At 49.3% G+C, this 25,923-nt stretch overlaps 9 protein-coding genes across 9 annotated transcripts; 6 read left to right on the forward strand and 3 right to left on the reverse strand.

The window, feature by feature from the left end:
- Nucleotides 1–524: 524 nt before the first annotated feature.
- On the reverse strand, nt 525–3,104 carry N7511_011476 (RING finger protein; the record flags this gene model as incomplete). Its single annotated transcript, XM_057133853.1, has 6 exons — nt 525–1,521; nt 1,568–2,153; nt 2,211–2,439; nt 2,493–2,857; nt 2,907–3,016; nt 3,067–3,104. The coding sequence occupies 6 exons, from the start codon at nt 3,102–3,104 to the stop codon at nt 525–527; spliced, it is 2,325 nt and encodes a 774-aa protein (XP_056978523.1).
- A 507-nt stretch (nt 3,105–3,611) lies between these two features.
- nctA (negative cofactor 2 transcription regulator complex subunit BUR6) lies at nt 3,612–4,330 on the forward strand (the record flags this gene model as incomplete). Its single annotated transcript, XM_057133854.1, has 2 exons — nt 3,612–4,014; nt 4,074–4,330. The coding sequence occupies 2 exons, from the start codon at nt 3,612–3,614 to the stop codon at nt 4,328–4,330; spliced, it is 660 nt and encodes a 219-aa protein (XP_056978524.1).
- A 1,808-nt stretch (nt 4,331–6,138) lies between these two features.
- On the forward strand, nt 6,139–8,762 carry N7511_011478 (uncharacterized protein; the record flags this gene model as incomplete). Its single annotated transcript, XM_057133855.1, has 5 exons — nt 6,139–6,147; nt 6,195–6,299; nt 6,348–7,027; nt 7,078–7,296; nt 7,346–8,762. The coding sequence occupies 5 exons, from the start codon at nt 6,139–6,141 to the stop codon at nt 8,760–8,762; spliced, it is 2,430 nt and encodes an 809-aa protein (XP_056978525.1).
- A 283-nt stretch (nt 8,763–9,045) lies between these two features.
- On the forward strand, nt 9,046–10,852 carry N7511_011479 (putative MFS transporter; the record flags this gene model as incomplete). Its single annotated transcript, XM_057133856.1, has 3 exons — nt 9,046–9,436; nt 9,487–9,733; nt 9,790–10,852. 3 exons carry the CDS (start codon nt 9,046–9,048, stop codon nt 10,850–10,852), a joined length of 1,701 nt encoding a protein of 566 aa, XP_056978526.1.
- Nucleotides 10,853–11,107: 255 nt separating this feature from the next.
- Nucleotides 11,108–12,213, forward strand: N7511_011480 (lysophosphatidic acid acyltransferase LOA1; the record flags this gene model as incomplete). The annotated part of the gene is made up of 3 exons (XM_057133857.1): nt 11,108–11,138; nt 11,192–11,429; nt 11,487–12,213. The coding sequence occupies 3 exons, from the start codon at nt 11,108–11,110 to the stop codon at nt 12,211–12,213; spliced, it is 996 nt and encodes a 331-aa protein (XP_056978527.1).
- Nucleotides 12,214–13,215: 1,002 nt separating this feature from the next.
- Nucleotides 13,216–15,308, reverse strand: N7511_011481 (alpha/beta-hydrolase; the record flags this gene model as incomplete). The annotated part of the gene is made up of 6 exons (XM_057133858.1): nt 13,216–14,072; nt 14,126–14,339; nt 14,385–14,576; nt 14,643–14,934; nt 15,002–15,180; nt 15,204–15,308. The coding sequence occupies 6 exons, from the start codon at nt 15,306–15,308 to the stop codon at nt 13,216–13,218; spliced, it is 1,839 nt and encodes a 612-aa protein (XP_056978528.1).
- A 1,465-nt stretch (nt 15,309–16,773) lies between these two features.
- On the forward strand, nt 16,774–18,539 carry N7511_011482 (Cys6 transcription factor domain-containing protein; the record flags this gene model as incomplete). The annotated part of the gene is made up of 2 exons (XM_057133859.1): nt 16,774–17,028; nt 17,103–18,539. 2 exons carry the CDS (start codon nt 16,774–16,776, stop codon nt 18,537–18,539), a joined length of 1,692 nt encoding a protein of 563 aa, XP_056978529.1.
- A 670-nt stretch (nt 18,540–19,209) lies between these two features.
- Nucleotides 19,210–20,160, forward strand: N7511_011483 (alpha/beta fold hydrolase; the record flags this gene model as incomplete). Its single annotated transcript, XM_057133860.1, has 1 exon — nt 19,210–20,160. The coding sequence occupies one exon, from the start codon at nt 19,210–19,212 to the stop codon at nt 20,158–20,160; it is 951 nt and encodes a 316-aa protein (XP_056978530.1).
- A 920-nt stretch (nt 20,161–21,080) lies between these two features.
- Nucleotides 21,081–21,699, reverse strand: N7511_011484 (nuclear transport factor 2 family protein; the record flags this gene model as incomplete). Its single annotated transcript, XM_057133861.1, has 2 exons — nt 21,081–21,119; nt 21,178–21,699. 2 exons carry the CDS (start codon nt 21,697–21,699, stop codon nt 21,081–21,083), a joined length of 561 nt encoding a protein of 186 aa, XP_056978531.1.
- Between the last annotated feature and the right edge of the window lie 4,224 nt (nt 21,700–25,923).

Consider the following 25,923-nt stretch of genomic DNA (forward strand, 5'->3'; position numbering starts at 1 on the left):
GATAAGATTTTTGTTTCTTTTCTTTTAGCGGAATTGTCAATACATCGGCCGATTGCAAACAAAATTTGGTTATGATGTTAGTCCAATAGCCACGAATATGAGATATTCAGCTCGAGCTCGATTTATAACCCTTCTAGTAGGTTTTAATTCAAGTTGCAGTCTGTGATAAGTTATATCCCGCGTATGTCTATAGATGGTACCCCAGGTCCAACCAACTATTGGCTAGGCTGTGGCATGTGATATGCATCAACTAGATGCATCTTTTGAATTAAACACCAAGACATCACGAAAATTCACAGTCACCTACAACTTTCTATTGGATTTTCATTGTGTTTCGGACCATCAAGGTAGATTTCTCATCGAAATAACATACAAATATCACCATATCTACATCAGCGCAAGCTGGTCAAGCAAAGTGTCATGAGATGCAAGATAGTACGAAGCAATCATTCCTGACGCCATTCCCAACCCTTGATGGGCTTTTGTGGATGCGAAATGTAAGAGATCAGACACGCATGAAGAGTCTAAAGCTCATCCTCATATCTGTAATTGATGCGGCGGCCTGCCACCACACGGTCCTGACGATCCTGTCGGCTATCTCGGCGACGATCAGACTTGGCCTTGCTGCGATGCTGCTGTTCGCGCTCGAGGCGCTCCTTGTTTCGCTTTTCACGTTCTAGCGTGTAAGGGTCCTTCTCCGCCTCTCTTTCAACCGGTCTGTTCGTGTGGTTCCGGTTCCGGTCTTCGTCTTCAAGCTTCACACGTCGGACTTGGTGGTCATTTCCATGTGTAGACGGAGATCGCTCACGGCGAGAGCGCTTGCGATCCCGGCCCCAGTCTCGGTCCCTGGGATGGTCTCGGTTACGTTCACGCTCTGAAGTCCGATCTTTATCGCGAGTGCCCTCTGTGCGACTATCCCGCTGGGTATCACGCTCCCTAGGACGGCGGTCTCTTTCACGATCACGATCCCGATCACGATCCCGTCGGCGAGTGTCTCGATCGGGCCGGGTGCGATCGTTTTCACGTCGGCTTCCTCTGTCCTTGTCAGGGCGGTAGGTGTTATTGATTCGGCTAGCAAGATCAAGTTGCTCTGGGGCTTCAGACGGGGCTTTCGTGCGGTCGGTGGTTTCTATCTGTACTGCAGTCCGATGTAAACGGGTTGAGCGGGCTTCTCCATTGCGGCTTGAGGCGCGACTGCGACTCCGACTGCAACTGCGACTATGACGGCTACGGTGTCGGCGTGAGCGGTGAGAACGATGGCTACCATTCCGCTCCTTCTCACGCTCAACTCCACGCTGACGGTGGCGTGAGGACCGACGGGAAGATGCACGAGAAGGAGAGCGAGTGCGTCGGGCATTGGATTGCAATTCGTCAACCCGGTCTATGCGCTTCAACTCTGTCTCCTGTTGAGTCTCTCGATCATCATGCGTAGATGGCGAAGGGGCACGCGAAACTTGACCCCCCGGCGACCGAGATTGCGTCTCACTGGAGGCATGCAAAGGTGTTTGGTGCGTGTCATCACTGTAAGAGTCAGAATACCGGAATGAACAGAGCAATCAGAACTTACGAAACTCGGCCAGAGAGGCGCAAGACACTCGTGTTGGGTAGTCCCTGTCGCATAGCACGCGGCGCAGCTGGTGCGCCCTCCACGCCTGGTCCTTCGGTTCGTCCATGTCGATATCCCACGTTTCCCATGCTGCTATTTGGCACTCCGTCGGGACCCTGGGCGTTGGATCCCTCAACTTGTCCTGTGTTTTTAGTGATACTTTGGTTTTGGTTACCCTGTACATTGATTGGGCTTTGTGAGTATCCTGAATCAACATAATGACCTTGCATCGGCCCAAAACCACGACCATGGTCACGGCCACGGCCTCGGAATGCACCGCGGCCATAACCTGACCCATAGTAACCAGACTGATCCGGATAGATATTAGAGCCATATGCTCCTCCATAGGAAGGGCCCGTGCCATTAGCGAATGCGTTTGGATTGATATTATCTTGGCCTTGCCACATGTTGTTCTGGGCGTCCCATCCTAAGGATCCACACATGCCCCCGTTGAAGTTCCCCGTGTTCATGCCCATGCCATTCATGTTCATTCCGTAGTCACCAAATATCCCCTGATTTGCCATCGGGTCCATCCCTATGGACATTCCTAGGTATGTATTAGCAAGTGTGGCACTAAAGGAAAATTTTCCGAAATGTGACTAACCCATGGTGTTAGGGAAATTGAACATGCTAGCCATGTAAGGATTCATGCCATTCCCATTCCAGCCCATTTGGAAGCCTCCCATATTCGTGGTCATCGCAGCGGAATTGATTCCAGCAGCATCCTGAGGGGCAGCCGGATCCTGTGGAACTGGGTCTTCGTTGGCAGTCTCTTCGTTAAGTTCAACGCCTTGATCAATGCCATTGTTTGTCGGTTCATCGGCTACCTCGGGCTACATTAAGAGTCAGTGACAGGAAACGCCCGAGAACGATATATGAATCTTACCTGGGCCGACTGCTCAACAGCTTCCTCAAGATTTGTGCCTGGAGCGTTCTCTCCACTTGGCTCTGCGGAAGCCTCTGCTTCGGGTTGCTCGGATTGAAGTTCCGTAGCAACAGGCGCATCAACATTTTCGACTTCTGCGGTATCATCGCCATTTTGGCTTGGTCCTGCTTCTTGGGCGGATATGGTATCTGCAGGGGTGGCTGGATTCGATGTTGCCGTAGCTTGGCGGTCCTTCTCGCGTTTCTTCTCCTCGGTCCTTAGAAAAGCCTTCAGAGTTGTGCGCAGAGCTTTATTTGGTTTGCAGAGATCCGGAGAGACTGGGGTATGCGCGCAGACGGGACACGTATCGGAGAGAGAGGTTTGGCCTGGATCAGAGGTCAGTAATAGCCAAGTCGGAAATCGGAGAGCACATACATGATTCACAGATTGACTGGTCGCAGCATGGCAGGCGAAAAGCATTGACAGCAAGCTTGTTGCAGATCGCACAGCGCAACTTGAAGGGAATTTCATCCTGGGCCAGGGTACTGTCGGATCATTAGTTTGGAATTCGAGATCGACATTCCAATTCACATACCTGGCAATGTCCATCAAGCCGGGCGCATCAGCCGCCATGGCTGGAGATGTTGGAGAGAACCTCAGATAGCAGCGGGCATCTCAACAAAAGCTCAGGTTGCACTGCGAAATGGATCTGCCGGACATGTCAGCGAACAGCCACACAGCCACCAAGGATCACGAATTCCCTCAGATTAGATCAAGTTATTGGAGGTTCATCAAGGCACAGCGATACCATCGCGTGGTCTCATCTGTCCCTTTCCAGCTAGGATATCTTCATTGGGACCCGTATATATATATATATATATCAGGAGGGAGGACATACAGTAGTACAAGGTGCAAGTGAATATAGAAGAGACCAATAATTGAAGAAGGGAGAGAGAAGAGAAAGCCCGAACAGAGTATAAGCTGTGAAGTCCCGATAAATTCAACCGCAAATACCAATACCAAATACAGCCCAAATACCATGCTATTACAGTACAAATTACCTCCTCCGGACTTTAAATAGCCCGTGACGCCCTCGCCCCCGTAGTGAAAGCTTGGGCCAACTTTTTATTTTTCTATATCATGACAGAGGACTATCGGCCTCGTTCTCCTGATTTTTCTTCTCCCTCTCATCCTCCTCCCTCTTCTTCCTCTTTTCGCAATCCGAGCGTGTCCCAGCTGTACGTTCCACCATTTGAGGACATGGCCCGTCGCTCAACCCGTCTTGCCCAGCCTGAAATCGCAATGCCCGAATATATGCCTGAACAAATCACCGAACCCGCGCCTGAGCCCGTCTCCGAATACGTTCCGGAGCTTCCGCTACCTGCGCCGGTGAAGGAAGAAGAAATGGCTCCAGCTCCAGCTGTGGCCCCACTCGGGGCAGGGATCGAAGTAAAGACCAAGTTCCCTGTGGCGCGCATTAAGCGCATCATGCAAGCCGATGAGGACGTCGGAAAGGTCGCTCAGGTGACGCCAATTGCTGTGTGTAAGTTTCACTCTGAACCCGTGCCGACGCGTCGCAAACACGTATTGATCTTCCTACAGCTAAGGCTCTCGAACTCTTCATGATCTCACTCGTCACCAAAGCCGCACAAGAAGCCAAGGATCGCAATTCCAAGCGCGTTACTGCCTCGCATCTGAAGCACGCTGTTGCCAAGGACGAGGTTCTCGATTTTTTAGCCGACATCATCGCCAAGGTGCCGGATCAACCAGCGGGCCGCAAACACGAGGATGACGGCAGCGATCAGAACGAGGGACGCCGCAAGCGGGGAGGTCGGCGACCCAAGGAGGAGAGCGATTGATATTCTGCTCCGTATATGATTTGACGTGTTAGACGAGGGATTCCTGGCGCATAGATTTCCGACTTTTTTTTTTTAACCACGGGCGTTACGGTGGGAGGCAGATCTGGGAGTATATACTTGTGAATTTATGCGGTTTTCGGGTGATACGATAACTACGAGAGCTGGTTGTTGCTGTTGAGCCCGACTGCTAATATCAAATGCACGCATCAAGTGCCATTTTCCTGAAGTTCCGCTGAGCAGATTGGCAATTGTCGCCCCTTCCCCCCTCCCCGGTATTCACTCGTAAATGGGTTGTCCATTGGGAGACAGGGTCGAGTCAACCCAACCCCAACGCAAGGTCGTGAGATACACATCTGAGTCGCATCCTCTCTTGGCAATTTGGATGTACCATAATACATAAGGCTACAGCTCGGAATTGAGCTCAACCCCTGTTTTCTTAGTACAGCAGGCGAATATCGAAAATGACAGATACAAGCTTTGAAGAAACTCACCTAATACTATCGCGCAGAAGACATTCAATGGACACTTCGGTTTAAGCTGTAACCTGTTGTCCAAAACTGTAGTCGCCTACCCCTGGGTACAGTTGACTCTTCATGTCTACGCTCAATGAGCTTTTCCTCTGTTGCTTTCCTCTCTGTGTGTTTTTTGTCCTCTCTCAAGCTCTCTGACACCTGGAATATAGCTTATTGTTTGAAAAGGAAGATACCTTGAGCCTAGAACCCTTTGCACTCACATTTTACCAGGTCGCCATCAACCCAAGAAACCGACCAGCATGAATGGTTTCATTCTGGGGGGTGAGAATCTCAATTTTCAACCCTTTGAACTATTTTTCTTAATTCCCTGGAATATAACTCAACTTCTGATCTTGCAGGGTCAACTGAATAAACGCTAGAATAAGTAGTCACGACAAGTGGACTATAAGTCACTCTGCAGACGAGCATCGCCGTCTTGCTTTCTTCTGAGAATCGTGCGGTATACCTTGGAGAATCTGGCTCAAGTCGCAAAAAGAAAGAAGCCCGATTATGATGGCAATCAGCAAGCAATTGAAAGGGAAAGATCTACAGGAAGCCCAGTGTTGGGATCTGCTGTGCACATTCTTCAGGACAGACCGAGAGATATAAGCTACAGAGTCCACTCGACAACGCAAGCCCCAAGGACAGGAGATCTGAGTCTGGCCACCAGGTGGACAGTTTGATCCGGCCTTGGGAATTGCTGGCTTGCCATTTCCTCCGACTTTGTATACGATATAGATCAGCGTGGCTTGAGTTTCACTCTGAATCGTATCCCTGGCAGATAACCTTCCAGATCAGAATATACAGCAACAAGTCTCGTAGACTGTACATGTCCTGTAGGATACAGAAAGCATCTGTATCGCAGCCTTGTCCAGGTTGTATACAGTACTTGACTGCAGAATTCCATGACACCCCTTGCCTTAGATCTGTCAATTTGATAGAAAATTCCATATGATATCTGGGCTCAACCCCCGATAGCGAGTCGGCTTTTATCTTTCAATTATTGATCAAGAGCTGTCAACTTTGTTTTGATCGTATTATCTGCTATCACGTTGTAGAAGTTCACGTTAACGATATATATAACTGGACGTGAACCACGATCAACAACGCAAAACATTGCTTTCTCTAACCTTGACTGAATCAAATCAATCCCCTGGAACTCAAATAGAAAAGTTCATACTTCCACAATACGTGATCTCGACATCCCCAATTCCCCATACAATTTAGGTCCGCTCAGCACGGAGATCAGCGTAATCGCCGGCTCCACTCATCCTCCTCCTCCTTTCATCCCCGAGAATGGACTTCGTAGGCGCCCCTGACAGCTTCAAGTTTTCCTGCTAATTGGTTGCCAGTGGTCTCGTCTCATTGGTGGCTCGCGTGCCTTGTCCAAACCTCCCAGGGCAGCCTCGCCCACGGAACGGCTAACGGCCTTTAAACGCGCTTGCAATGCTCTCCAGGTACGCGCTGTATCCGATGCTTCCTCCGCCCATAACTAATCTCATCAGCAAATCTGGCGCTCAACAAATACTCCCTCGGGCGAACAATCGGTGACTCACGCGCGCACGTACATTGAACGACTGAACTCGATCCTGAGCGAGGAATCGCACGGGCCCGCACCGCACCCCTGTGTGGCATATGCAGCCTCATCTCAAGTCTTTGTCACAGTCACCAAGCTTGCGCTGTCATTCTACGACCATGGGATTCTCCGGGCGGCTACCGTCTTCTTCAACACCCTGATTGACGCCGAGGTGGACGGGGTGGTGGACAACCGGCTGTTCGCTCGTGCTCTGGTGGACCTGGTTCGTCGGGCCGAGAAGTCATCGGATGAGATTGAAGGGAGGCTCGTGGAATTACTTTTCGGCATCGCCAACAACATCCGTCTGCAGCCTGTGGTGTTACCGGCGTGGTTTGTTCCTCGGGTGTCCCCAGTCCAGGACGACGAGCCCGCAGGCGCCACTGGGACGGAATTCGCAGGAGCTACCAGGAAAGATGAGTTCCCGTTGTTCTACCTGCTCGTTGACTATGTTCACCACGAGGGACGAGCGGGTGACTTTGCTCGTACCGGGCTGCTTTACATCATCGAGACCGCGTCTCGCTCTAAGAACCTGGAGAAATGGTTGATCGAGAGCGACCTGGCCACCCTCATGGCCACCGGCCTCGGTGCACTCTACAGCCAGTTAGGACAGTAAGGTCGATTATTGCTTGAACCTGGGAGAAGTGGCTGACCGAAAGAAGTTTGACATATACCGAGACCGACGGGAACGTGCCTCACATTGTTGCTTTATCCGATCACGCCGAGCAGGAGACAGCCCTAAAACCAACACTGGGCCAGGCAATGGATGCATTCATGTCATACCTGCTCTTCTGGCAGGACACCATTGACCATTGTAAATCGGCCGAAGTGAATGACACTTTACTCGACCATTTTCAGGTGCTCTTTCTCGAGCAACTCTTGTAATGATGCACTTTCCCTCCTTGATACACTAGTGGCTGACTCTCGCAGATATCCTTCATTATTAGAATCTTCCGATGTGGCTGGAGGTTCGACAGCAGCGGTTTTAACCTACATGTGCCGCATTCTTGACTCAATTGAGCAAGGCGAATTGGTCCACCGAATCCTAGACTTTCTACTGGCATCGTCACCGAAGCCGGAAGAACAAATGGACATGTCAGCGAGCCGACGGAAATCCCTTAATGTACTGGCTGCGCTGGCCGAGGAAGCCGCCCAGCCATCGCCATCATTGTTTAACCTGCGCGATCTGGCGCTACTAGGGCTCCAGTCATCCAATCGTCAGACCGTTTTAGCCACTTTGCGGCTTCTTACCACCGTGCTCCAAAGACACCATCCGTTTGCACGCTCTCTCATCCATACCATCCCAACCTTACCCGCGCAGCAACGCCCAGTTGGAGCATTGAATTCCGAGCTGTGTCATCTTTTGCTCATGGGGACGTCTCTTGTCAATGACCCCACGCTAAATGAGTCGTATGATAACTACGTCGCGGATGCTACATGGGTCCTAGAGTCTCGCCTATGTTTACCAGTCTCTGCAGCAGATGAGGACGAGGAGACACTTCACATGCCCCTTCAGCTGCAGCAAGACGATCCAATCGTGCAGGCGCTCTTTGGGTGCCTTGAAACGTTCTTCACCAACAGCGTTATTGTAAACTTGGCGCTCACAGGCGTATTTATGAGCCTCGCCTCATCCCATCTATTTTCACTGGACGGTTGGGTGTTGGTAGATCCCAACCAGTATGATGCTCCAGAGTCTCTCGCGGACGTCGATGGGCTTGACATTGTCAGACAGGCATACGAAGAGCCCACATGGCCTGCCACAGCAGCCCCGACCCTCACCCTGGCGTTACAAAAGCTTGTGAAGCAAGTCCGGCAATGGCAGCAGGACCTGCCCGACTTCCATATTTTGGTTGCAGCTCGTCGAGAGATTTTGCACCAGACGGATCGCCCTTGTACACCACCAGAGTCGCAGGACCCATCTGAGCTCTCAATGCCCCCTTCAGCGGACCGCTCACGTCCCTCATACCCCGGCTCTCCCGATCATTCCGCCCCGGCCTCTCGCGGTCGATCCCCCCATGCGGTTTATCCAAATGCGATCAAGAATCCTGAAGGACATGGCTCCTTCGCCCCCACGGAATCCCGCGGTTCTTCCAATGCCCGAGCTGCTGCCGCTGAAGCTCTCCGCCAGCGCCTTGCTACCCCATTCCCACCTTCACCTGGCACAGACCACGAGTCGCCCTCCGAGGACTCCGAAGAGGCCCCTGACTCAGGAGACCACCCTGAAGATCCACCGGTCGCCACTCTTGGCCATGTATTGACCAATGTGGTGATCCTGTACGAGTTCTTACTCGAATTGTCAGCTGTAGTGCAAGTTCGAGGCAGTCTGTTTGAAGAAGCAGGATACTAAATTCAAGAGACACGGTACAGATCTGTCCCTTAAGAAACCCCCAATACCCTAAACCCTAGCTTATACGATGGAATTTTATATCCGACTGAGATAAGCGCAACCCCGGCGCCACTAACAAACGGCCCCTGGACAACGTGAACGAGTGCCAAGACTCCGCTTGCGACCAGTAGACCACGTAACACTCCTCAATCCTCCTTTTCTCTCCATGGCTTAATCTTTTGGTTCGTCTGTCTTTCTGTCCTTCAGTCCTTCAGTCCTTCTTTTATATATCCTTCCTTGCCATATGGCCCACGTACGTCATTCGGTTGATCGTGAAGACGCTCCATTCCTCGACTCCCCCGACCCGAGCTCCTCCGCACATCGTCATGTTCATTCCAAGCCCAGCATCGGCAGCCGGCCTGCCCAGGCTAATGCCTCTGCTAGCGCTATTACATTCCGCTTTAAGCTGATTCTGTTCTCCATGATTCTGGCGGTGGAAATCGGGTTTGCCTTCCTGGAAGGCCCCATGACCCGGATCATGGAGGCTATTACCTGTCGGCAATACTTTTTGGTGGCGGATCCAACTAAGATCGGGGCCGATGGACAGGTGCCAGAGGCGATGTGTAAAATTGGAGAGGTACAAGCAGAATTGGCTGCAGTGAAAGGGTACCACATGTTCTTTGATGGCACTTTGTGTAGGTCGAGCTATACTTCGCCTGGGAACGGGGTCTGATCGCGCTTATAGGTGCTTTATTGGCAATTCCATATGGTCTGCTGGCAGACCGCCGTGGTCGCAAAGCCACGCTCGCTTTATCCCTCCCAGGGTTTGCCTTGAATACGGTCCTTACTCTGACTGTACTGTGGTTTTCGAATATATTCCCTCTGCGAGCCCTTTGGTTTACTGCCTTGACTTGGCTTGTCGGAGGTGGTCCTGTCGCAGCATTTGCTATCATATGGACTATGATGGCTGATGTCACTAATGAATCAGAACGGTATGGCAAATCCCTCAAGTGGGCATGCTTTCATAGGCGCTAATCGGACTTGCTAGAGCGGGTATTTTCTTCCAGTTTGCTATCGTCTCAATGGGTGCAGACTTTGCCTCTAGTTCACTCAGTTCCTATCTGATGACCTTGAACCCGTGGATCCCACTAGTGATTGGATTCGCAATTGTGATGGGCGGCGTGACCCTCATTCTTCTTCTGCCGGAAACGAAGCATGCTATGCCAGACAAACCGAATCCGATGACTCCTGTTGAGCTCTCTGACCTGAATGATGAAATCGAGCCGAAACATTACATCCACGAAGCTCATGGGATGGAATCATACCACGACGAGGCCGATGTCAATGGTGACCGAGCAAATGAACCTCCGTCGTGGAGTATTCCGTCTTATTCCCATCAGTCCTTGCTGGCCAAGGTCCGTGCCTACTACCGCTTCTATCTAAAGCCCTACGTCTTTATTCTCAACCGAAAGCCAGTGCTGCTTCTTCTCACAGCATTCCTTGTGTATCGCCTCAGCCGAGGTTCCTCCTGGTTCTTGGCCCAATACATATCGACCCGTTATGCTTGGACCTTGGCTGAAGCCAACTTTCTGGTAGCTTGTCGACCAGTTGTCTCAATCCCACTCTTCCTTTTCGGCTTGCCATACCTCAAAAGTCGGGTCTTGAACCCCCGACGCTCATCAACAGAGAAAGATGTATGGCTCGCTCGTGGAAGTATATTCTGCCTAACACTGGGGACATTAGGGATCGGCCTTTCCCCATCTGTCGCCACCTTGATCCCAAGCATGATTGTGCAGGCATCGGGATCCGGCTTTGTGTTCATCACTCGGTCCATCATTACCACCCTGGTTGAGAGAGATGAAACAGCGCGCCTATTCACTGCGGTCGAGATTATCCAGTCCCTGGGCAATGTGATTGCAAGCCTCTCCATAACTACAGTCTTTCGAATTGGTCTGCGTCTTGGTGGGTTCTGGATTGGACTGGCGTGGATGATGACCAGTACATTATTCTGTCTGGTTGGAGTGGCTATCTGGTGTTTCAGGCTGCCTCCTGCTCCCCCCGCCCCAGAATTTATGGTTGACGACTATGAGGAGGATGGTGATCACTTATAGACTGTATATTATCTATAGAAAATTAATTCCACCATTCTTCGTTGATCTAAGAAAAGCTTGGTGCCTCAGGCAACAACGAACATATCACGTGACAACCATCGCATGTGAAGATGATCTTCAGCTGTGAATGTTTGACAGTAAGCATTCGCGACCTTTCGCACCTCAAGTCGCATCCTCGGCGCGCGATCGCTCTCCTATTTGGCTAACCGCCGCGTTGGTGATTGAGCTAGAAACCAGCTCCTCATCTTATCAGCCATGGAGAAATACTCACAATTTCGAGATAGAGGTGAGCCTTCTTCACCCAACTATCTGCTTTGGATTTATACTGACATCGTCCAGGGTCGGGTATCGCGCCCTTCTTGCCTATTCCGTCTGAACCACTCGGCCTGCAAGCACCCCTCCGTGTCTTCCTCTTCTGCTTTCGCCTTCCGCTCTTCATATTTGTCACTCTGAGCTATTTCTTAATTCTACAATGGCTTCCCATCGGATCGTTGGGCAAGAAAGCTGCCTTATGGTGTATACTTGGTGTTCCTAGTATCTGGTGGATTGACCTGCAAGTGGACGGAGTGCGGAAAGGGTTCGTGTCTTCGACAAGGAAATCGGATTGCGCTAACAGCTAATGGGCTTTCTTTAGGTCCTTGAAGCAACAGCAAGCCCGTCTGCCGCAGCCCGGCTCAGTTATTGCCTCGTCCTTCACATCGCCCATCGACGCAGTTTATTTGGCAGCTATATTTGACCCGGTCTTTACAGCTTCTTATCCCAACACGCACCAAGTCGAACGAATTTCCCTACTTCAGGCTGTCCTGCGAGCCTTTAAGGCTCCGTCCACGCAACCAGCTCCTGGCACGCAACTGTTGGATCTCTCGACCCTGATCAAGAAGTACCCAAGTCGCCCGATCGTCTTGTTCCCAGAATGCACCACCACTAATGGCCGAGGCATTTTACCTCTGAGCAAGTCGCTCCTGGGCGTTCCATCCAAAACCAAGGTCTTCCCAATCAGCATAAGATATACCTCTCCCGATGTTGTTACTCCCATTCCGGGGAGCTATGTGAGCTTCCTGTGGACGCTGCTAAGCAAGCCTACCCACTGCCTTCGCGTTCGCATCGCGGAGTGTATCACCAGCAGCAACGAAATTGATACGCCGGGTCGTTCATCACGGAAGTCAACATATGACACAAATTACCTTGACACGTTAGACCAAGACAATCAACGTGGCGAAACTTCAGCCAACGATATGTTCTTGCTTGACAATGTGGGGGAGTCTCTTGCCCGACTGGGCCGGGTCAAGCGAGTAGGCCTGGGCGTGAAAGAGAAGATGGAGTTCTTCCAGGCTTGGACCAAAACTCGATCAACGTGGTGATGTTTACGAGCTGTCCCCCTGCATATTTAGATATATCGTTGCAATTGATGAAAAGCGTTATACCGTCGTTTTGGTTGGATATTCTTGTTCAATTTCTAAAGCCTGAGTTGAGCCTCAAGTTTCACCGAACTCTTTATCAGCTTAATGAATAGAAGAATTGATTTTGTGGGACAGCTGAACCGATCTGAACCGGATCTTGTTCGCCATAGCCTGTCTTCAATTCGCCTGGTTTTGTGAGCTATCAATGGTTGTCTTTCAGATCTGCCTTGTTAATTCCAGTCCGTGGATTGCGCAGGAGGCTTAACCCGGCTGTGTCGATCTTATATCAAACACCCCGGAGGCATCTTGGGGCATGAGATCACCATGACTGCAACCGATTCAGAAGAACTTTTCAATCATCGATACGGTATCTGGAAAAACCGGGTTGAATTAAAAAAAGAGGCTCATGTTAGTCCAAGGTGTCCCTCCCAGCTCCCCCGAACTGTTTACTCACCATTAGGGCTAAACAAGACAGACAACGACCTTAGATAATTAGAAGACTTCAAAATCAAAGCTTTCTACTAATAATCATCTTTTTGCCAGCCATTGGGTTGGTTCAACTGCTCAGACCAAAACGAACACCGAGCCGTCCAAAGTGGTCCAATGGGGCGACGACGTCAGAAATTTGGCTATTATTCACAAGAAGGCTTTGATCAAGTAGAGCTTGCTCGGTTTTATACAGAAAGGAGAGAAAAGAATCCCATAGTCTCCCTAGGATGGGATCAACATCGTAATTACACCACAGCACCAGATAGCGCGACAGATATATCCATTGGGAACTGGGGAGACTTGTTGGATGATTCGAATCTAAAGAGAAGCGACTAAAAAAAAAGCCAACGCATCCAACAAAATTAATCCAGTTAAGCCGATTCGTATGGATGTCTACTGAAAGAGACCAGTCATGATCAAATATCATGAGCGTTGAAAATGCACGGAGACGAGGCAAGAAAGAATTCCGTCCCATTAGGCAAATATAGCGAAGCCCATAGCGAGCAAACTCATAGCAACAATGCTTTGACCAGTGGGCAGGATGTTGGCTGCCGCATTGAAGGTCGGGGATGGGGTTGAGGAGGATGTCGGACTGCTCTTCTGACTTTTCGGTGTCCCCGTGGCTGTGGCTGTAGCATTGCCGGAAAGAATGGCATTGATCTCAGTCCACAGGTCACAACCGGAGAAATCAACCTGGCCCGCCACTGATGAGTTTCCAAATATCAACCCTGGAGACGACAGATTCTTCGCGGAGTGGAATCGCGGCCACGAAACGTCCTTGGTCGATGGGTTGGCAGTCGCTGCCATTGCAGTCCAAGCATCCATCATCTGCCCACCGAGGCGATACTCGGCAGACGTTGAGTTGCAAGTCCCGTTGACAATGTAATCGTTGTCCAAGTTACCGAAGACGTATGGGATTTCGGACGTGTGAGTGGCGGTGAAAAGGGACACCGAGCTCTGAGGGATTGTAGGAAGCCAAGTACAACTGGACCCATGTTGGAACTCGTATGTCCAGGCAGGGACCTTCTTCTGCGTTGCTTGGACGGCACCATACCACGCCGGGCACTTGTACGTCGAGTCAGTCACAACCTGTGCCATAGCAAGAATGACGGCGAACGAGGTGGCGTTGTAACCAGGAATTGCACCACTGGCAGCGATAGGCGCAGCTGCGGCCTCAAAGTCAGCTAGCTTGTAATTCTGTTCAACCAGCGAAGCGGCAGCCCCGAAATCTCGGCGGAGGAAATCTTTGTAGGTGGATGGCGAGGCGATAATCCCCTTCTCGAGGTTCGTTTCCAACCACTGGACGGCAAAGACAATCCCTTCATTCGTAGCTGTAGCTTTGTGTTAGGAGAGTATCGCGACTCGAAGAATGTAGTGTACATACTAAATCCAAATACTGTTGGGACGTTGACACCCGTATCCCAAGGGTCCTTAGGGATGATCTTGCCATCGACATAAGGATAGAAAACGTGAGTCTTGGGACTGGTCACACCCAGTGCACCGTAATATCCAACTCCTTGAGTTAGGAAAGCATCGCTGCTGTATGCGTTTTGCAGATCGGACACAGTCTTGGACTGCAGGCACGCTTTCTTTGTCGACTGTCAGTATCATCTAGGTCGGACATCGCCCTTGCTTCGACTTACATCAGAAGAACTGCACTTCAGCACTTTGGCGTATGATGCAGCCACTCTTTGCTGGGTGGCATTTGAAACAAGACTTCGGCCACCCCCGGATTCGGAGATGACACTATTGACCAGAGTAGAGGCCTGAGGAAGGGAGCCCACGATATAGACATCCTCCGCTCCGGCGGACTGTCCAAACAGCAGGACTTTTTTCTGTGGTTCATATTTGCGATTAGGGCCACAGTCCCGAATTCACGCGGATGATGAGTTGGAACATACCGGATCACCTCCAAAGGCCACGATGTTTTCCTGAACCCACTGCAATCCAAGAAGGATATCCTGAATCCCTTGGTTACCCTGAATCCCCGCGCTACTCAACGCTGCGAAGCCCAAAGGCCCAAGTCTGTAGTTGACTGTCACCAGAATTGAGCCTGCATCGGCAGCATTACAGCCATCGTAAAGAGGATCCGAAATCGAGCCTTCGGTCTCCGAGCCACCGTAGACCCAAACCTTGACCGGAAGGTTTGAGCCCTTGGTGGCCGAGGAAGGCGCCCATACATCCAAGTAGAGACTAGACGAATCGACGTGAGCCAAACCCTCTCCAAGGGAGATTGCACCAGATCACCGAGCGGACTTACCAGTCCTCCGAGGAAAGCGCTGATGAGTTCAATTTGGAAGGAGTAAAATCATCGGAGAATTGAATGCAGGTCGGAGCAGAGACCGTTGCATCAATTTTGCCCTGGGGGAACTTGGTCTTGTAGGGCTTTGGGGGCTCGAAGCGTAGTTCTTTCACGGGAGGTTGGGCATAAGGGATTGCCTTGTAAAAGACTGCGTCTTGACCTCCTGTGCATTTCCCCCCTTGACCGTGCCCGCATCGATGGTAACCGACGCAGACAATGCCACTACGGGAAAGATGGACACTAGGGCTGTAGAAAGGAGTTTCATGGCGAGAAAACGAAGAAGGACAAGCTTATCGCTTAGCAGGATGAAAGCGATGGGGACATAGCCAGCCTTTATACAATCTCCAACTGGATCGACCAGGGCGTCTTCGACTACCGGCATCAATCAAGCCCCCAAAAGTATGGGGGCCAACGCCCTGAGCGGATATCATATCGATGTGAGGCTCGGCCACTGACGAGTTTGGCCCCCACGTCGATCCTACTAAGCCATTTCTAGCTTGAATTGCGAGGGCCAATCAACACCTCCAGAAAGGTTTTTATTTATAGAAGCTCAAAGATAAATACAGTACAGTAGAGGGATGTGGTGTCAATCTGTTGGTTGAAGCTTGAATGGAGTCAAGTTTCGTTGCAAGTCGACCCAGAAACGATCGACAGGATAAGATGCGTGCGTTGAACCAATCACTGCAGAAACTTCAACCACCAGGCCTGTCGCAACCGATGCTTTCTTAGGGACCTTGGACACGTCTTTATTGGACACTCTATTTGGTTCCTCCATCTTAATTCTAATCATGTTGGATCTCGCGGTCCAGGTTCAGAGGAAGTGGATGACAGCCTCAAAGCTCTACACCGCAACTACGCCCCTGCGGAAATCAGGGGGGGCATCTTGCCGTCAATGGGGGAGGGCAGATGCTCCCCAGCTTGGAGATCCATCATCTCCGCATTCTACTTTGCCGGACAGGTCGAACCTATCCGATGCCATGACGTGTCCTACAGCCATGAAAGCCCCCCAAAACAATGGCTTGACCAGACTAACTACTTGGGGCTAGAGTCGGACGCGTTCTAATTGCGGGTTTTCTCTTCCAATTCCCTAAGCACGCGGAATTGCTGGGAATTGCCAACCCCTCGACCATACCAAGCTTTCTGAAGCGTGGGGCTGGCCGGTTACCTCAGGGGATGGGATTCGACTTGCTTGTTCTAGGCGCTTGCATGTTGGCAACATGGTGAAAGAGAAGCCTATTTACTGTAGACCCAACGTACAAGCGCATGATTCTGCATCCAGACGAGTCGTCACCCTGCATGGTGATGAAGGGATCAACTAACTTTCGTCCTACCGTCACGCCCAGAGGGCTGAAAGAAGAAAGAAATAAAATAAAAAGATCTGGCGGAAACTGCCATCTTCGACCACGTAGCGTGAACAGCAAAGGGAGATCTACGCGTGGAGGGAGATGATCAGACCAATGTCGCCCTGGTCAAGCCTGGTCGTGTATCGCAAGCGACTCTCACCCCCTAATTCATGATGGCGTCGAAAGACCATTTCCGCCCCAATTCATGACCCGGGGGTCATTCACTCGTGTTCGACGTGGACCATTCGCGCCTTTTAGCCCTACTGCACTGGGTTAGATGCCGAGTGGGGGCTCAAATCCTCTCGCGAACAGCCTCCACTTCCTCCCTCGTCAACCCTTCTGAATGGTTGTCGCATCCGCCCTCAGTGCCTTTCTGCGATTTCCATCATGGTGTACGATGGCAAGCCAAGTAAAGGCTGTGGGAACTGTCGTTCGCGTAAGATTCGATGCGACCAAGCCCGCCCCGCGTGCTGGGAATGTATTCGAACCAACCGAGAATGCTCAGGATATCGCGATGAGTTGGCCCTGATGTTCCGCGACCAAAATGAGTCCGTCATACGCAAGGCGCACTCTCACTCGTTCTCGGCCTCGAAAGCAAGGGCCTCCAGGAATTGTGGAAACTGCCGGGCTGTCAAGCGACGCGTAGGTTGGATGCTTTTCTTATCTTTTCTTTCCTTGCCGTTCCTTTCCCGTTGCTTCCCTTCCGGGTGCGTTAGTATGAGGCTAGTGCTCATGATGACCGTTTTGATGCCCAGTGCGACCAGCAGTCTCCCCATTGTGGACAGTGCCTGCGACTGCGTGAAACCTGCCCTGGCTACCGTGATGAATGGGACCTCATCTTCCGGGACCAGACTCACCGTACCATTCAGCGATCCAAAGGACTCGAGACCCAAGGCACCCATGACGTGCCTTGGACTCGCACCTTGAGTCCAAATGCCGACGAGGTAGGGGTCCATTATTTTCTTCGTAACTTTGTCAGCCATTCTTCTTTGCGTGGATGTCTGAATTATATTCCCTCGGTGTACCACAGCGAGGGAGAGAACCCAACTCTGGTCGCTAGTATGGCCGCTGTCGGGCTTGTAGCGTTGGCCAATTCAACACAGCAGCCCGAACTAGCCGACCTGGCGCGCACCAAATACATGGAGGCCATCCGCAATGTGAACGCCGCCTTGTGTTCCCCGGTCGAGTCGGTTAAGGACAGTACCCTGATGTCCGTGATCTCGCTGGGGGTGTTTGAACACGTCTCGGAGTATAAGTCGTGGGCGCGCCATGTCCAGGGCGCTGCCGCCTTGGTGGTCGCCCGGGGCGAGGGCCAATTTACCACCCCGGCATCGGTTCTCATGTTTAACCAAGTGCGCGCTGATCTCGTACTTGACTGTGTGCATGCGGGTAAGCCTTTCCCAGAGAGCATGATGGAGTTGCAAGAAGAGGCAGCCAATCACACAGATGTCTCCGGTGCCTTTTGGCTCTTGGGGGTGCTAGGCACCCGGTGCGCCAATCTTCTGATGGGCGTCAGGGAGAATACTGGGGAAACCCCGTGGCCTGTATACCTGGAGCAAGCGAGTTTGTTAGAGCGGGAGTTCCAATCTCTCCTGGTGCTCCTCGCTATCCAAGAGCCGTATCAAACCACGCACGACTCTGCCAGTGCGTCGGAATTCATTCATAATGGGCGAGTTGATCTCTACAAGGACCCTTGGGCAATCCGGGTTTGGAACAACCTGCGAAACCTTCATATGATTGTCTGCGAGATCCTGTTATATCTTCTGAACAAGATTCTCGTGACGGATATCACGCTTTCCACAACCGTCCAGGAGTCTCTGAAGATGAAGCTTCGAATGATAATGCACACTCTGTCCACGTTGGGAGACGACATCTTGGCCACCATTCCGCAGGCGTTGGAATTTCTCTCCTCGGCGTCTGCAGACTCGCCCTCCGTCGACATCTCTTTTCGTGGCAGCGTGTCCGGTGGGTACATTCTCACCTGGTGTCTTTATATGGTCGGAAAATGTCCGGTCACGAACGCTGAAACCCGAAAATGGATCATTCGACGTCTGCAAGACTTTGGTAGAAACATGGGAATTTCAATTGCATTGCGTCTGGTACAGGATATACAGGATATATCAAAGAAAGATCAATCTGCCGGAGTTTCTTGAGTGAACGCTCGGATCCCAAGCCATCCTACCGTGCTGGATCCACGTTCTCTTCGATTCCAGATCGGGACTATGTCGCGATTGGGCTTCAAACGAGCCCAGGACTCTCCGAGTGTCCAAGTCCGTTGCCCAGCCTCGCAGCTATCCACCGTAAAGTTTCTCTACTTTGCATAAATCATTACGGTGTTATTATTGTACCTTGCTCTATAGACGGGCCCACAAGGCCCATAGCTAGAACAATAGGACTCCCCTGTCAGTCCGTCTAGATTGAGTTTCATAGCCCGTGGGTGAGCGTGAGATGGCTGGGGTAAGCTTTGGAAAGCAGCGATTGGCCGAACATCTCACATACCCGAATAGGCAACGCGACGGCGTTCGTGCGCGCTAGTCTTCCGAAATTTGGCGCAAAGTGGAACATTGCGCAAATAGCCCCAAGAGCCACTGAGACTATCAGGTTTGGCCACTAGTGTCTCATGACAGCGATACTAGCGGGGGCCAAATCTACACTCTCTGTTACCTGTCAGCATCCCTCACTTGTCTTTCAATTAGTTTCCTTGTTCTCTCTCAGCCTCGCCAATACAACTACTATAAAGCCCAGATTATCTGATATAGCTTGCTTTGTTGCTTTCCGCGCAGTTGTATCTCTTTCCCCAAAGCATCAACTGCCATATCCAAAATGATGAACATTGACTTTATCACGCTGACTACCAAACCCTCGGCGCAGTTAAGCTACAACTTCCAGGCCTCCACTGAGACCACCAAGCCCGTACTGGTCGTCTTCCTCAATGGATTGGGACTCCCACAAGACTTCTGGCATCCAGTAATTGCCCATCTGAAGACTCTCCGTGAAGGCCGCAATATTCCCAGCTTCCTGACTTACGACCGTTTCGGCCAAGGTCAAACAACGGATCGCGATCCCCTGGATGATGGAGCCGAGGATCCCACACACGGTCACGACTGTTTAGCCGCTGTCAAAGATCTACGCCAATTGATCATCCAAGTCAGTCAAGAAAAGCTAGGAATCTCAGAGGTAGACTCCGTCTCCGTCGTCCTGGTCGCCAATTCCATCGGTGGTGCTCTCGCCCGTCTCTACGCCCAACATTACCAAGGCACTGTCTCCGCTCTCTTACTGCTCGACAGCATTCTAGCAAACTCCGACTTCGTCTCCGTCTTCCCCGACCCAGACGCTGCAGACTTTGATTCCGCCAGTATTCACCCTATTCCCGTTGAGGCTATCCGCGCGGTGCGGGCTGGTGCCCGTCGCATCTTCCATCCTAGTGTCGGCAACAAAGAAGGCCTTAGTCGCCGCAACTTGCGCGACCTGCTACCAGCTAGCGACGGGCCCTTGCTCCAAGGCCCTGGTGGCCATGGCCCATATGTTACCGTGGTGGGCCATGATTTTGATACTTTTGCCGAGGAGTCGGCGAAGATGGGACCACCTAAGGGTGTGACCAACCGCTTTGTCAACCCCTACTGGCAGCGGTATAATGAAGGGTTGGCTAAGATTACGGAATCGAGATATAGCAAGGGTCCCATGATCGCGCCGAATACGGGCCACTTTGTGCAGAAGGATAACCCAGAGTTTGTAGCTCAGGAGCTTGATGAGTTGCTCGACAAGGTTCTATGAAATTATATGTAATGACAGGATAGTTGAAATAATTTAAGGCCAATGTAGCCTGTTCTAATCGGGCGCAGTTCCATTAGATCTGTGCTTATATCTAAGGATGACCCAGTTCAATTAAGTCGTACAGTGTAACGGGGACCACAACAGCACTGATCACAGCCAAAAGTCCGCCCCCAACGTCAATCTCGGTGTCCAATGCTATAGTGTGACTCAGCTACGCCATTTAGAAACTATTGTGATACTCAGCGAAGTCTAGCACGGCCTTCACCATCCTAGAGGAAAAGGATCATTCATAAATAATATGACTATGAATTGTTATTCATATTCCCAATACTTGTTGAGTATTATGGTGGCAAAACCTCATGGCAAGGATCAGCAACAGAGATATACATGGAGCATCCCATGTGAAGGGGCATGGCGGCCGATTAATGAAGAACATGTATTATAAACGGTAGTCTAAACGCTGATTCCCCGAATTAGCGTGGGCTTATATTTACCCCCTAGGTTCACACGACCCGTCATGTAGTAAATCATGTGAGCAAGCATAACATCATCTCAGGGACTGACCTAGTCTTTTAAGTCTTCGAATACTCGGTTTAATATATCTCCGTTACTAGGTCCTCCACAGCCCTAGTTAGTGGTGGTCCTAATTAAGTCCCCTTTAGAGACCACCTCCCGAGGGTCTATTATTACTATTCCTCCGTTAAAAGCTCGTTCAAGTCAAAAACACTAAGGTTAAAACATAAGAAGGGGAAAGGTAAAAAGTCTTCTTGCTAAACGCCCGGAGATTCAGACGGAACTGCGTCGCGAAAGTAACTCTCATATCGCGTCAAATTGCTCGCTCGACCGTTCGCAAATAGATATTCTGTCTGTACTTGACAGCGTAACGATTTGAGATGCCGTGCTCGGAATTTATTTGTGAGCTAGCAGACGAAAACAGTCTCGTTGCCAATTTGGGGGCCCTAGATGAAGAAGTCTTAACTTTGATATTTGCTACCGGTTTATGACGAGAAGACACACCATGTAAATCAAGCTCCGATGCACGATTCGCCAGGTACCAGAGAGTTGACGCTCCCAGTTGTCCAGGTATTGCCCATAGGCGTTGAAAACCTGGCCCTCGGTATCTCCTTTACCAAAGTGCGCGGCACGAAAGTATGTTACCGATTGCGCTGCAGTGGGCGAGGTTACATCAATCCACTGGGTGCCATATAAGTGCTGTGTCGTCACGCATGCCAGACTTTGCTTCAACGAGGATTGAATAGAATGCAGCGGTGTCAACACATTAAGGGGTGCTGAATAATTGGCTATGGCGTCAGTGCTGAACACCTTGCTAAGGGCATCGAAATTTTTGCCGTCAATCGCAAAAGGGTAGATCGCTAGGGTGTTTCGAATCGCCTCAATTGTTCCAGCATCGGTATGAATCTCGGGCGTACAGTGATTGGCAAGGGATGCAATTTCAATAGGGACGACATTGCTAGTCATGGGTGCAATGGCCGAGCCAATCACGGAGACTGAGAGTGCGCAGCGAGAGAGGAGCTTCATGTTTGGCCACACAACAAAATCAAAGAAATGAGAAAAAAAAAAAGGCGGAAAACAAAGGAGATGCAAGTAACTGTGGTTAAAAGTCTCGTATTTAGGGTCATATGCATAACCGCCTCACTTGTGCTGTGGAAACCCAGGACAAGAGTTATCCTGTGCAGGCAGGGTTCCTGCGGCACACAGATGTGTTCTGCGCCACCAACGTTCCCTCCTGTTATTCCATATCGTATGTCCTCAGCGTAATGGTCACGGTTATTCGTGGTGTGTGCACGTGACTTCGCTGACATGGATGTTGGTTGGCTCTCGATGGCCCATTTGTAGGTTGCGGCTGCAGGTCCGTAACACCCTATACTAATAAGTGCCTAGTATATCCGTAATATCACCTCCCCCTCCCTAGGAGTTTCGTCCCAAAGACTTATAAATCTACGGTCCCCCCTAGTTAAGTAGTAAGTTTTTCTTTTCTTTAGAATAATCCGTCCTCGTTATATCTAAACGTAAGGGTAAGTTTTTCCTAAGTATACGAGGACACGGTGAGCGGGCGGCCAGAAACGGCTCTCATTGCACCGCCGTCCTGCCGCTCTCGACCGCCTGCCCGTCTCCACTATCCCCTTGCCCCTTCGGGTTTGGTGCCTCGTCCGCGCCCCCCGTTCGGGTTTAGTGCCACCTCTGTGTTACGCACTTGCTTCCGGGTCGTCGCTATGTTAGAAGATTCCCTGGGTTATACTTGCCTTGTCTTGCTGACTTCCAACCTCAACGATCTGTCTCTCAACCGTACCGTTGCCTAGCAGGCCTTATACGGGCTAAGTCCTTTCGAGGGTATCGAGGAGCGATGCCAAGTAGAGCGCCGAGTTAGTCTATACCGAGATATAGGCCTTCCCGTGGTGTTGTCAAGTTATAATCAAGTTATACGAGTCACAAAGGTTTCCGAATAGTAGACACAAGTAACAATGTTGGATTGAACACGAAGAACTAAACTAGATACATGAGGTCCTATATATCCCTAGTTCTTCCTTGGTAGAATGGTAGATGGTAGGCTGGTAGATGCGCCTTGGCAGGATCTACTCGTAAACCACCATACCCATCTACTACTTACATGATCACGTGGTTAGGCTGACGTAATTCCGATATTCTTATGGGGGAGAATATGTGTTTGTGCTGAGGGGGCCGTAAGTGGCCCTATCGGCACCTAGCGTTGTGGTGTAACCTTCCTGACTGTTCGTCACGTGATCCTGGTGGGTTGGTTGATCGACTGGTCCATGACCGCCCATCAACAAGTTGCGGTCCCATACTGATTGGTGCCTGGTATGTCCGTAACACGATATTTCTAATTAAGGTATAAAGCAACACAATGAATCGATATCTAGAGAGCTTTGAGACTGAGTACCAAGCAAGAGTATCAATAGTATACCGCGTATCTAAAGACTTTATCCCCTGATCAGTTATATAACCATCAAATCAAACCAGTGGAATTACACTATAGATGAATTTCTCCGGTGTGATACCTATACCTAGATTCCTTCCCCTAATAAACGCGTAGAGAGCGTTTTTAATACCTTTTAGAATAAGGCTTTTATCAATAGGAAGTCATAATACACTCTAACCGAAAAAAAGAAAATAGCCGTAGCAAAGTTATCTTCCTTGTCTATAGATACCACTCTACTAAAAAGACGAGCAGTCCGTTCCAAAGATAAAGAAATACCTATAATAAAATCAAAGGCGATAGATATAAGTTGATCTATCGAAAACGTGTATAACATTCTTAAGGTTATTATATACTACTGACGTATAGTAAAAGGGGGTCTCTTTCCTTTAGCGAATGGCTTCTAGGAATTTGGTCTAGGTGGTATAGCGAGTATGATAAGGGAAACAACGGGGAACTAGTAAGTGCAAGACGTATATAGAAATAGCTTAAAGTTTGCTCCATGATTTTCAATCTAAGGCTTTTAGACCTCTAACTTTGCGTTCTAGTAGAAAGCCGAGCCTAGGGTAGCTAAAGCAATACCGGATAGGCAATACGGCTCCTAGCGCACTATTCATAATTTCTAATATCTAAGGAACTCCTCCTATTAGAGCTTAAGCATATAGATAATGCCGGTGTTTAGTCGCTAGTATATACGATAGCCTAGGTATCTACGTTCTATTGTAGCTTAAAGAAAGAACCTTTATATGTTACCACGGGCCTTTAAATATATGATTAGTATCTAGAGAAATATACCGGTTGCTCCTAGGACGAAAGAAACCCTTCCTAGGAACTTATCCGGAATCAGCGGACTATAATCATTAAATCTAGCTATATATCTTGAGTTACTATATATAGTCTTTGAAACTAATAGACACTATAAGTTCTGGTTTTCCTCTTCTAAGGACTCTTTAACTTCTACCCGTATAGCTTCAGATTATCTTAAACGTGTTATACTATAACAATCGCCCCTATATACTAGATTTTTCTACGTCGCAGTACCACTCGCCCTAAACTAAAACCGCCTTTTAGCAATACGCCTTCCGCTTCTACGCCCGTTAAGAAGAGTGTTTGATATATCCTACTACAGTATATCGGGAGTGATAGTTTAGCACTAATTTTTATGTCTACACGCGTCCTATGGCTACTATACGTCTCGCTTAAATAGTTAGAATATAACGGTGGTAGCTTACAATATTGACTAGTCTAACTATAATACCTCTTTATTCTTGCCAATCATGCCGTAGTTTGAAAATTCGATACAATCGTGAAGTTCCCTATTGTCAAGCTTGTGTTAGGCGTAGTAAATTGTATATTTATATAATAAAACGGTTAGACCGGAGGCCTACTCTCTTAGAGCTACGGCTAAATTAGCAAAAACAAGTGTAAGAAGGTGAATTTAGTGAATACCAAACTATATAGAAAGTATAAGAACCGCTAACCGAATAGGCTTTGTAATATAGAACGAGTATAGCTAAGGCGATATACTACGTCGTAGGGTATATAGATGATAAATATATTTAGCACTTAGAGAAGAAGGGTTTCAAGCAAGATCAAAATCCGTCCTATAAGATACTACTAAATATTGTTACGGCTACGGTAGCGGAGGAAATTTCGTTTTCCTAATTAAATGGCCCTACCGCTACTAAAGATATTATGGAGCGGGGTCGAAGCTTATTAACCTCTTAAAAAGCAAAGCCGTTTACGTAGATAACCCCTCCGGTAATGATCACAATCTATAAGGCTTTAAGACCTACGACTGACTATCAACCAGACCTCTTTGCCTCTACCCCCGAATTTTAATTTTACTATAGCTAGGAAAAATATTCACGGCCTACCCACAATCCACTAACTCTTATTGGTTCTAAGTTACCTTTTTATTTCTTTAATTCTTCCTATAGATATAGGCGCTCTATAGAAGATTATATATCGCCGCGGCTGTGACTAGGAAGAGAGCTTTGTCTTACTAAATGGTTATCTTCGAGGATAGCTAATCAGTGCCCGCGAAGCTTTGACTAAGTCTGACTAGCTATATATAGTAACATTGGAAGATATAGAGCTCCAAATAAGGTATATATTGTTTATTATTAGGCAAAATATATCCCCTTAGTCGAGCTTTTTAGCTAGAAGCTTGCAAACCGAACACCCTCCGTACCGGCCGTTTGGAGTGAGGGCAAGCGTCGCATTGATTTATCATATTTTTCAAGGTATATAGGCTAGTGAACTTGAGGGATATAAATCTAAGGAAATCTAGACTCGCGACCAAACCTTTCTATCAACGATGGTATATCGGCTTAAAGAATCGCCACTGTTTGGTGCCGAGGTCTCAATTTATTATTTATAGTCTATGATACTAAGCCTATAGAGAGCTTTTTAGTGTGAAGAAATCCGTGTTTCTAGTATAGAACCCCGGATCCTAAGAATTGAAAGCCAATTAGAAGTGGCGGGATATTACCGATAGGCTTTTCTCGCGTTGAACCCGATATTGTTACCAAAGATATTGGATTGGTTGAGCGAAGCTACTAATATCCCGACTATTTCTGGTACACTTTAGATTCGCAATACTGAAATGCGACGCGAAAGAAGTAGGTCAATTGATTCTAGACTTATTCGGTATCTGATATAGACTAAGGCAATCTAGCCTTGCGTCTTATAGACATTTTCATATCACTTACGTCCAATTAGTACGTGAGATCCTGAAGTCTAAAGCGGATAGAGTCGTTATCATTAAGATATTTCATATCAAGTCATTTGAAGAAATATACAAA

The sequence above is a fragment of the Penicillium nucicola genome, assembly GCF_028828085.1.
Source record: "Penicillium nucicola strain IBT 29836 chromosome Unknown utg000014l, whole genome shotgun sequence".
Taxonomy (NCBI): domain Eukaryota; kingdom Fungi; phylum Ascomycota; class Eurotiomycetes; order Eurotiales; family Aspergillaceae; genus Penicillium; species Penicillium nucicola.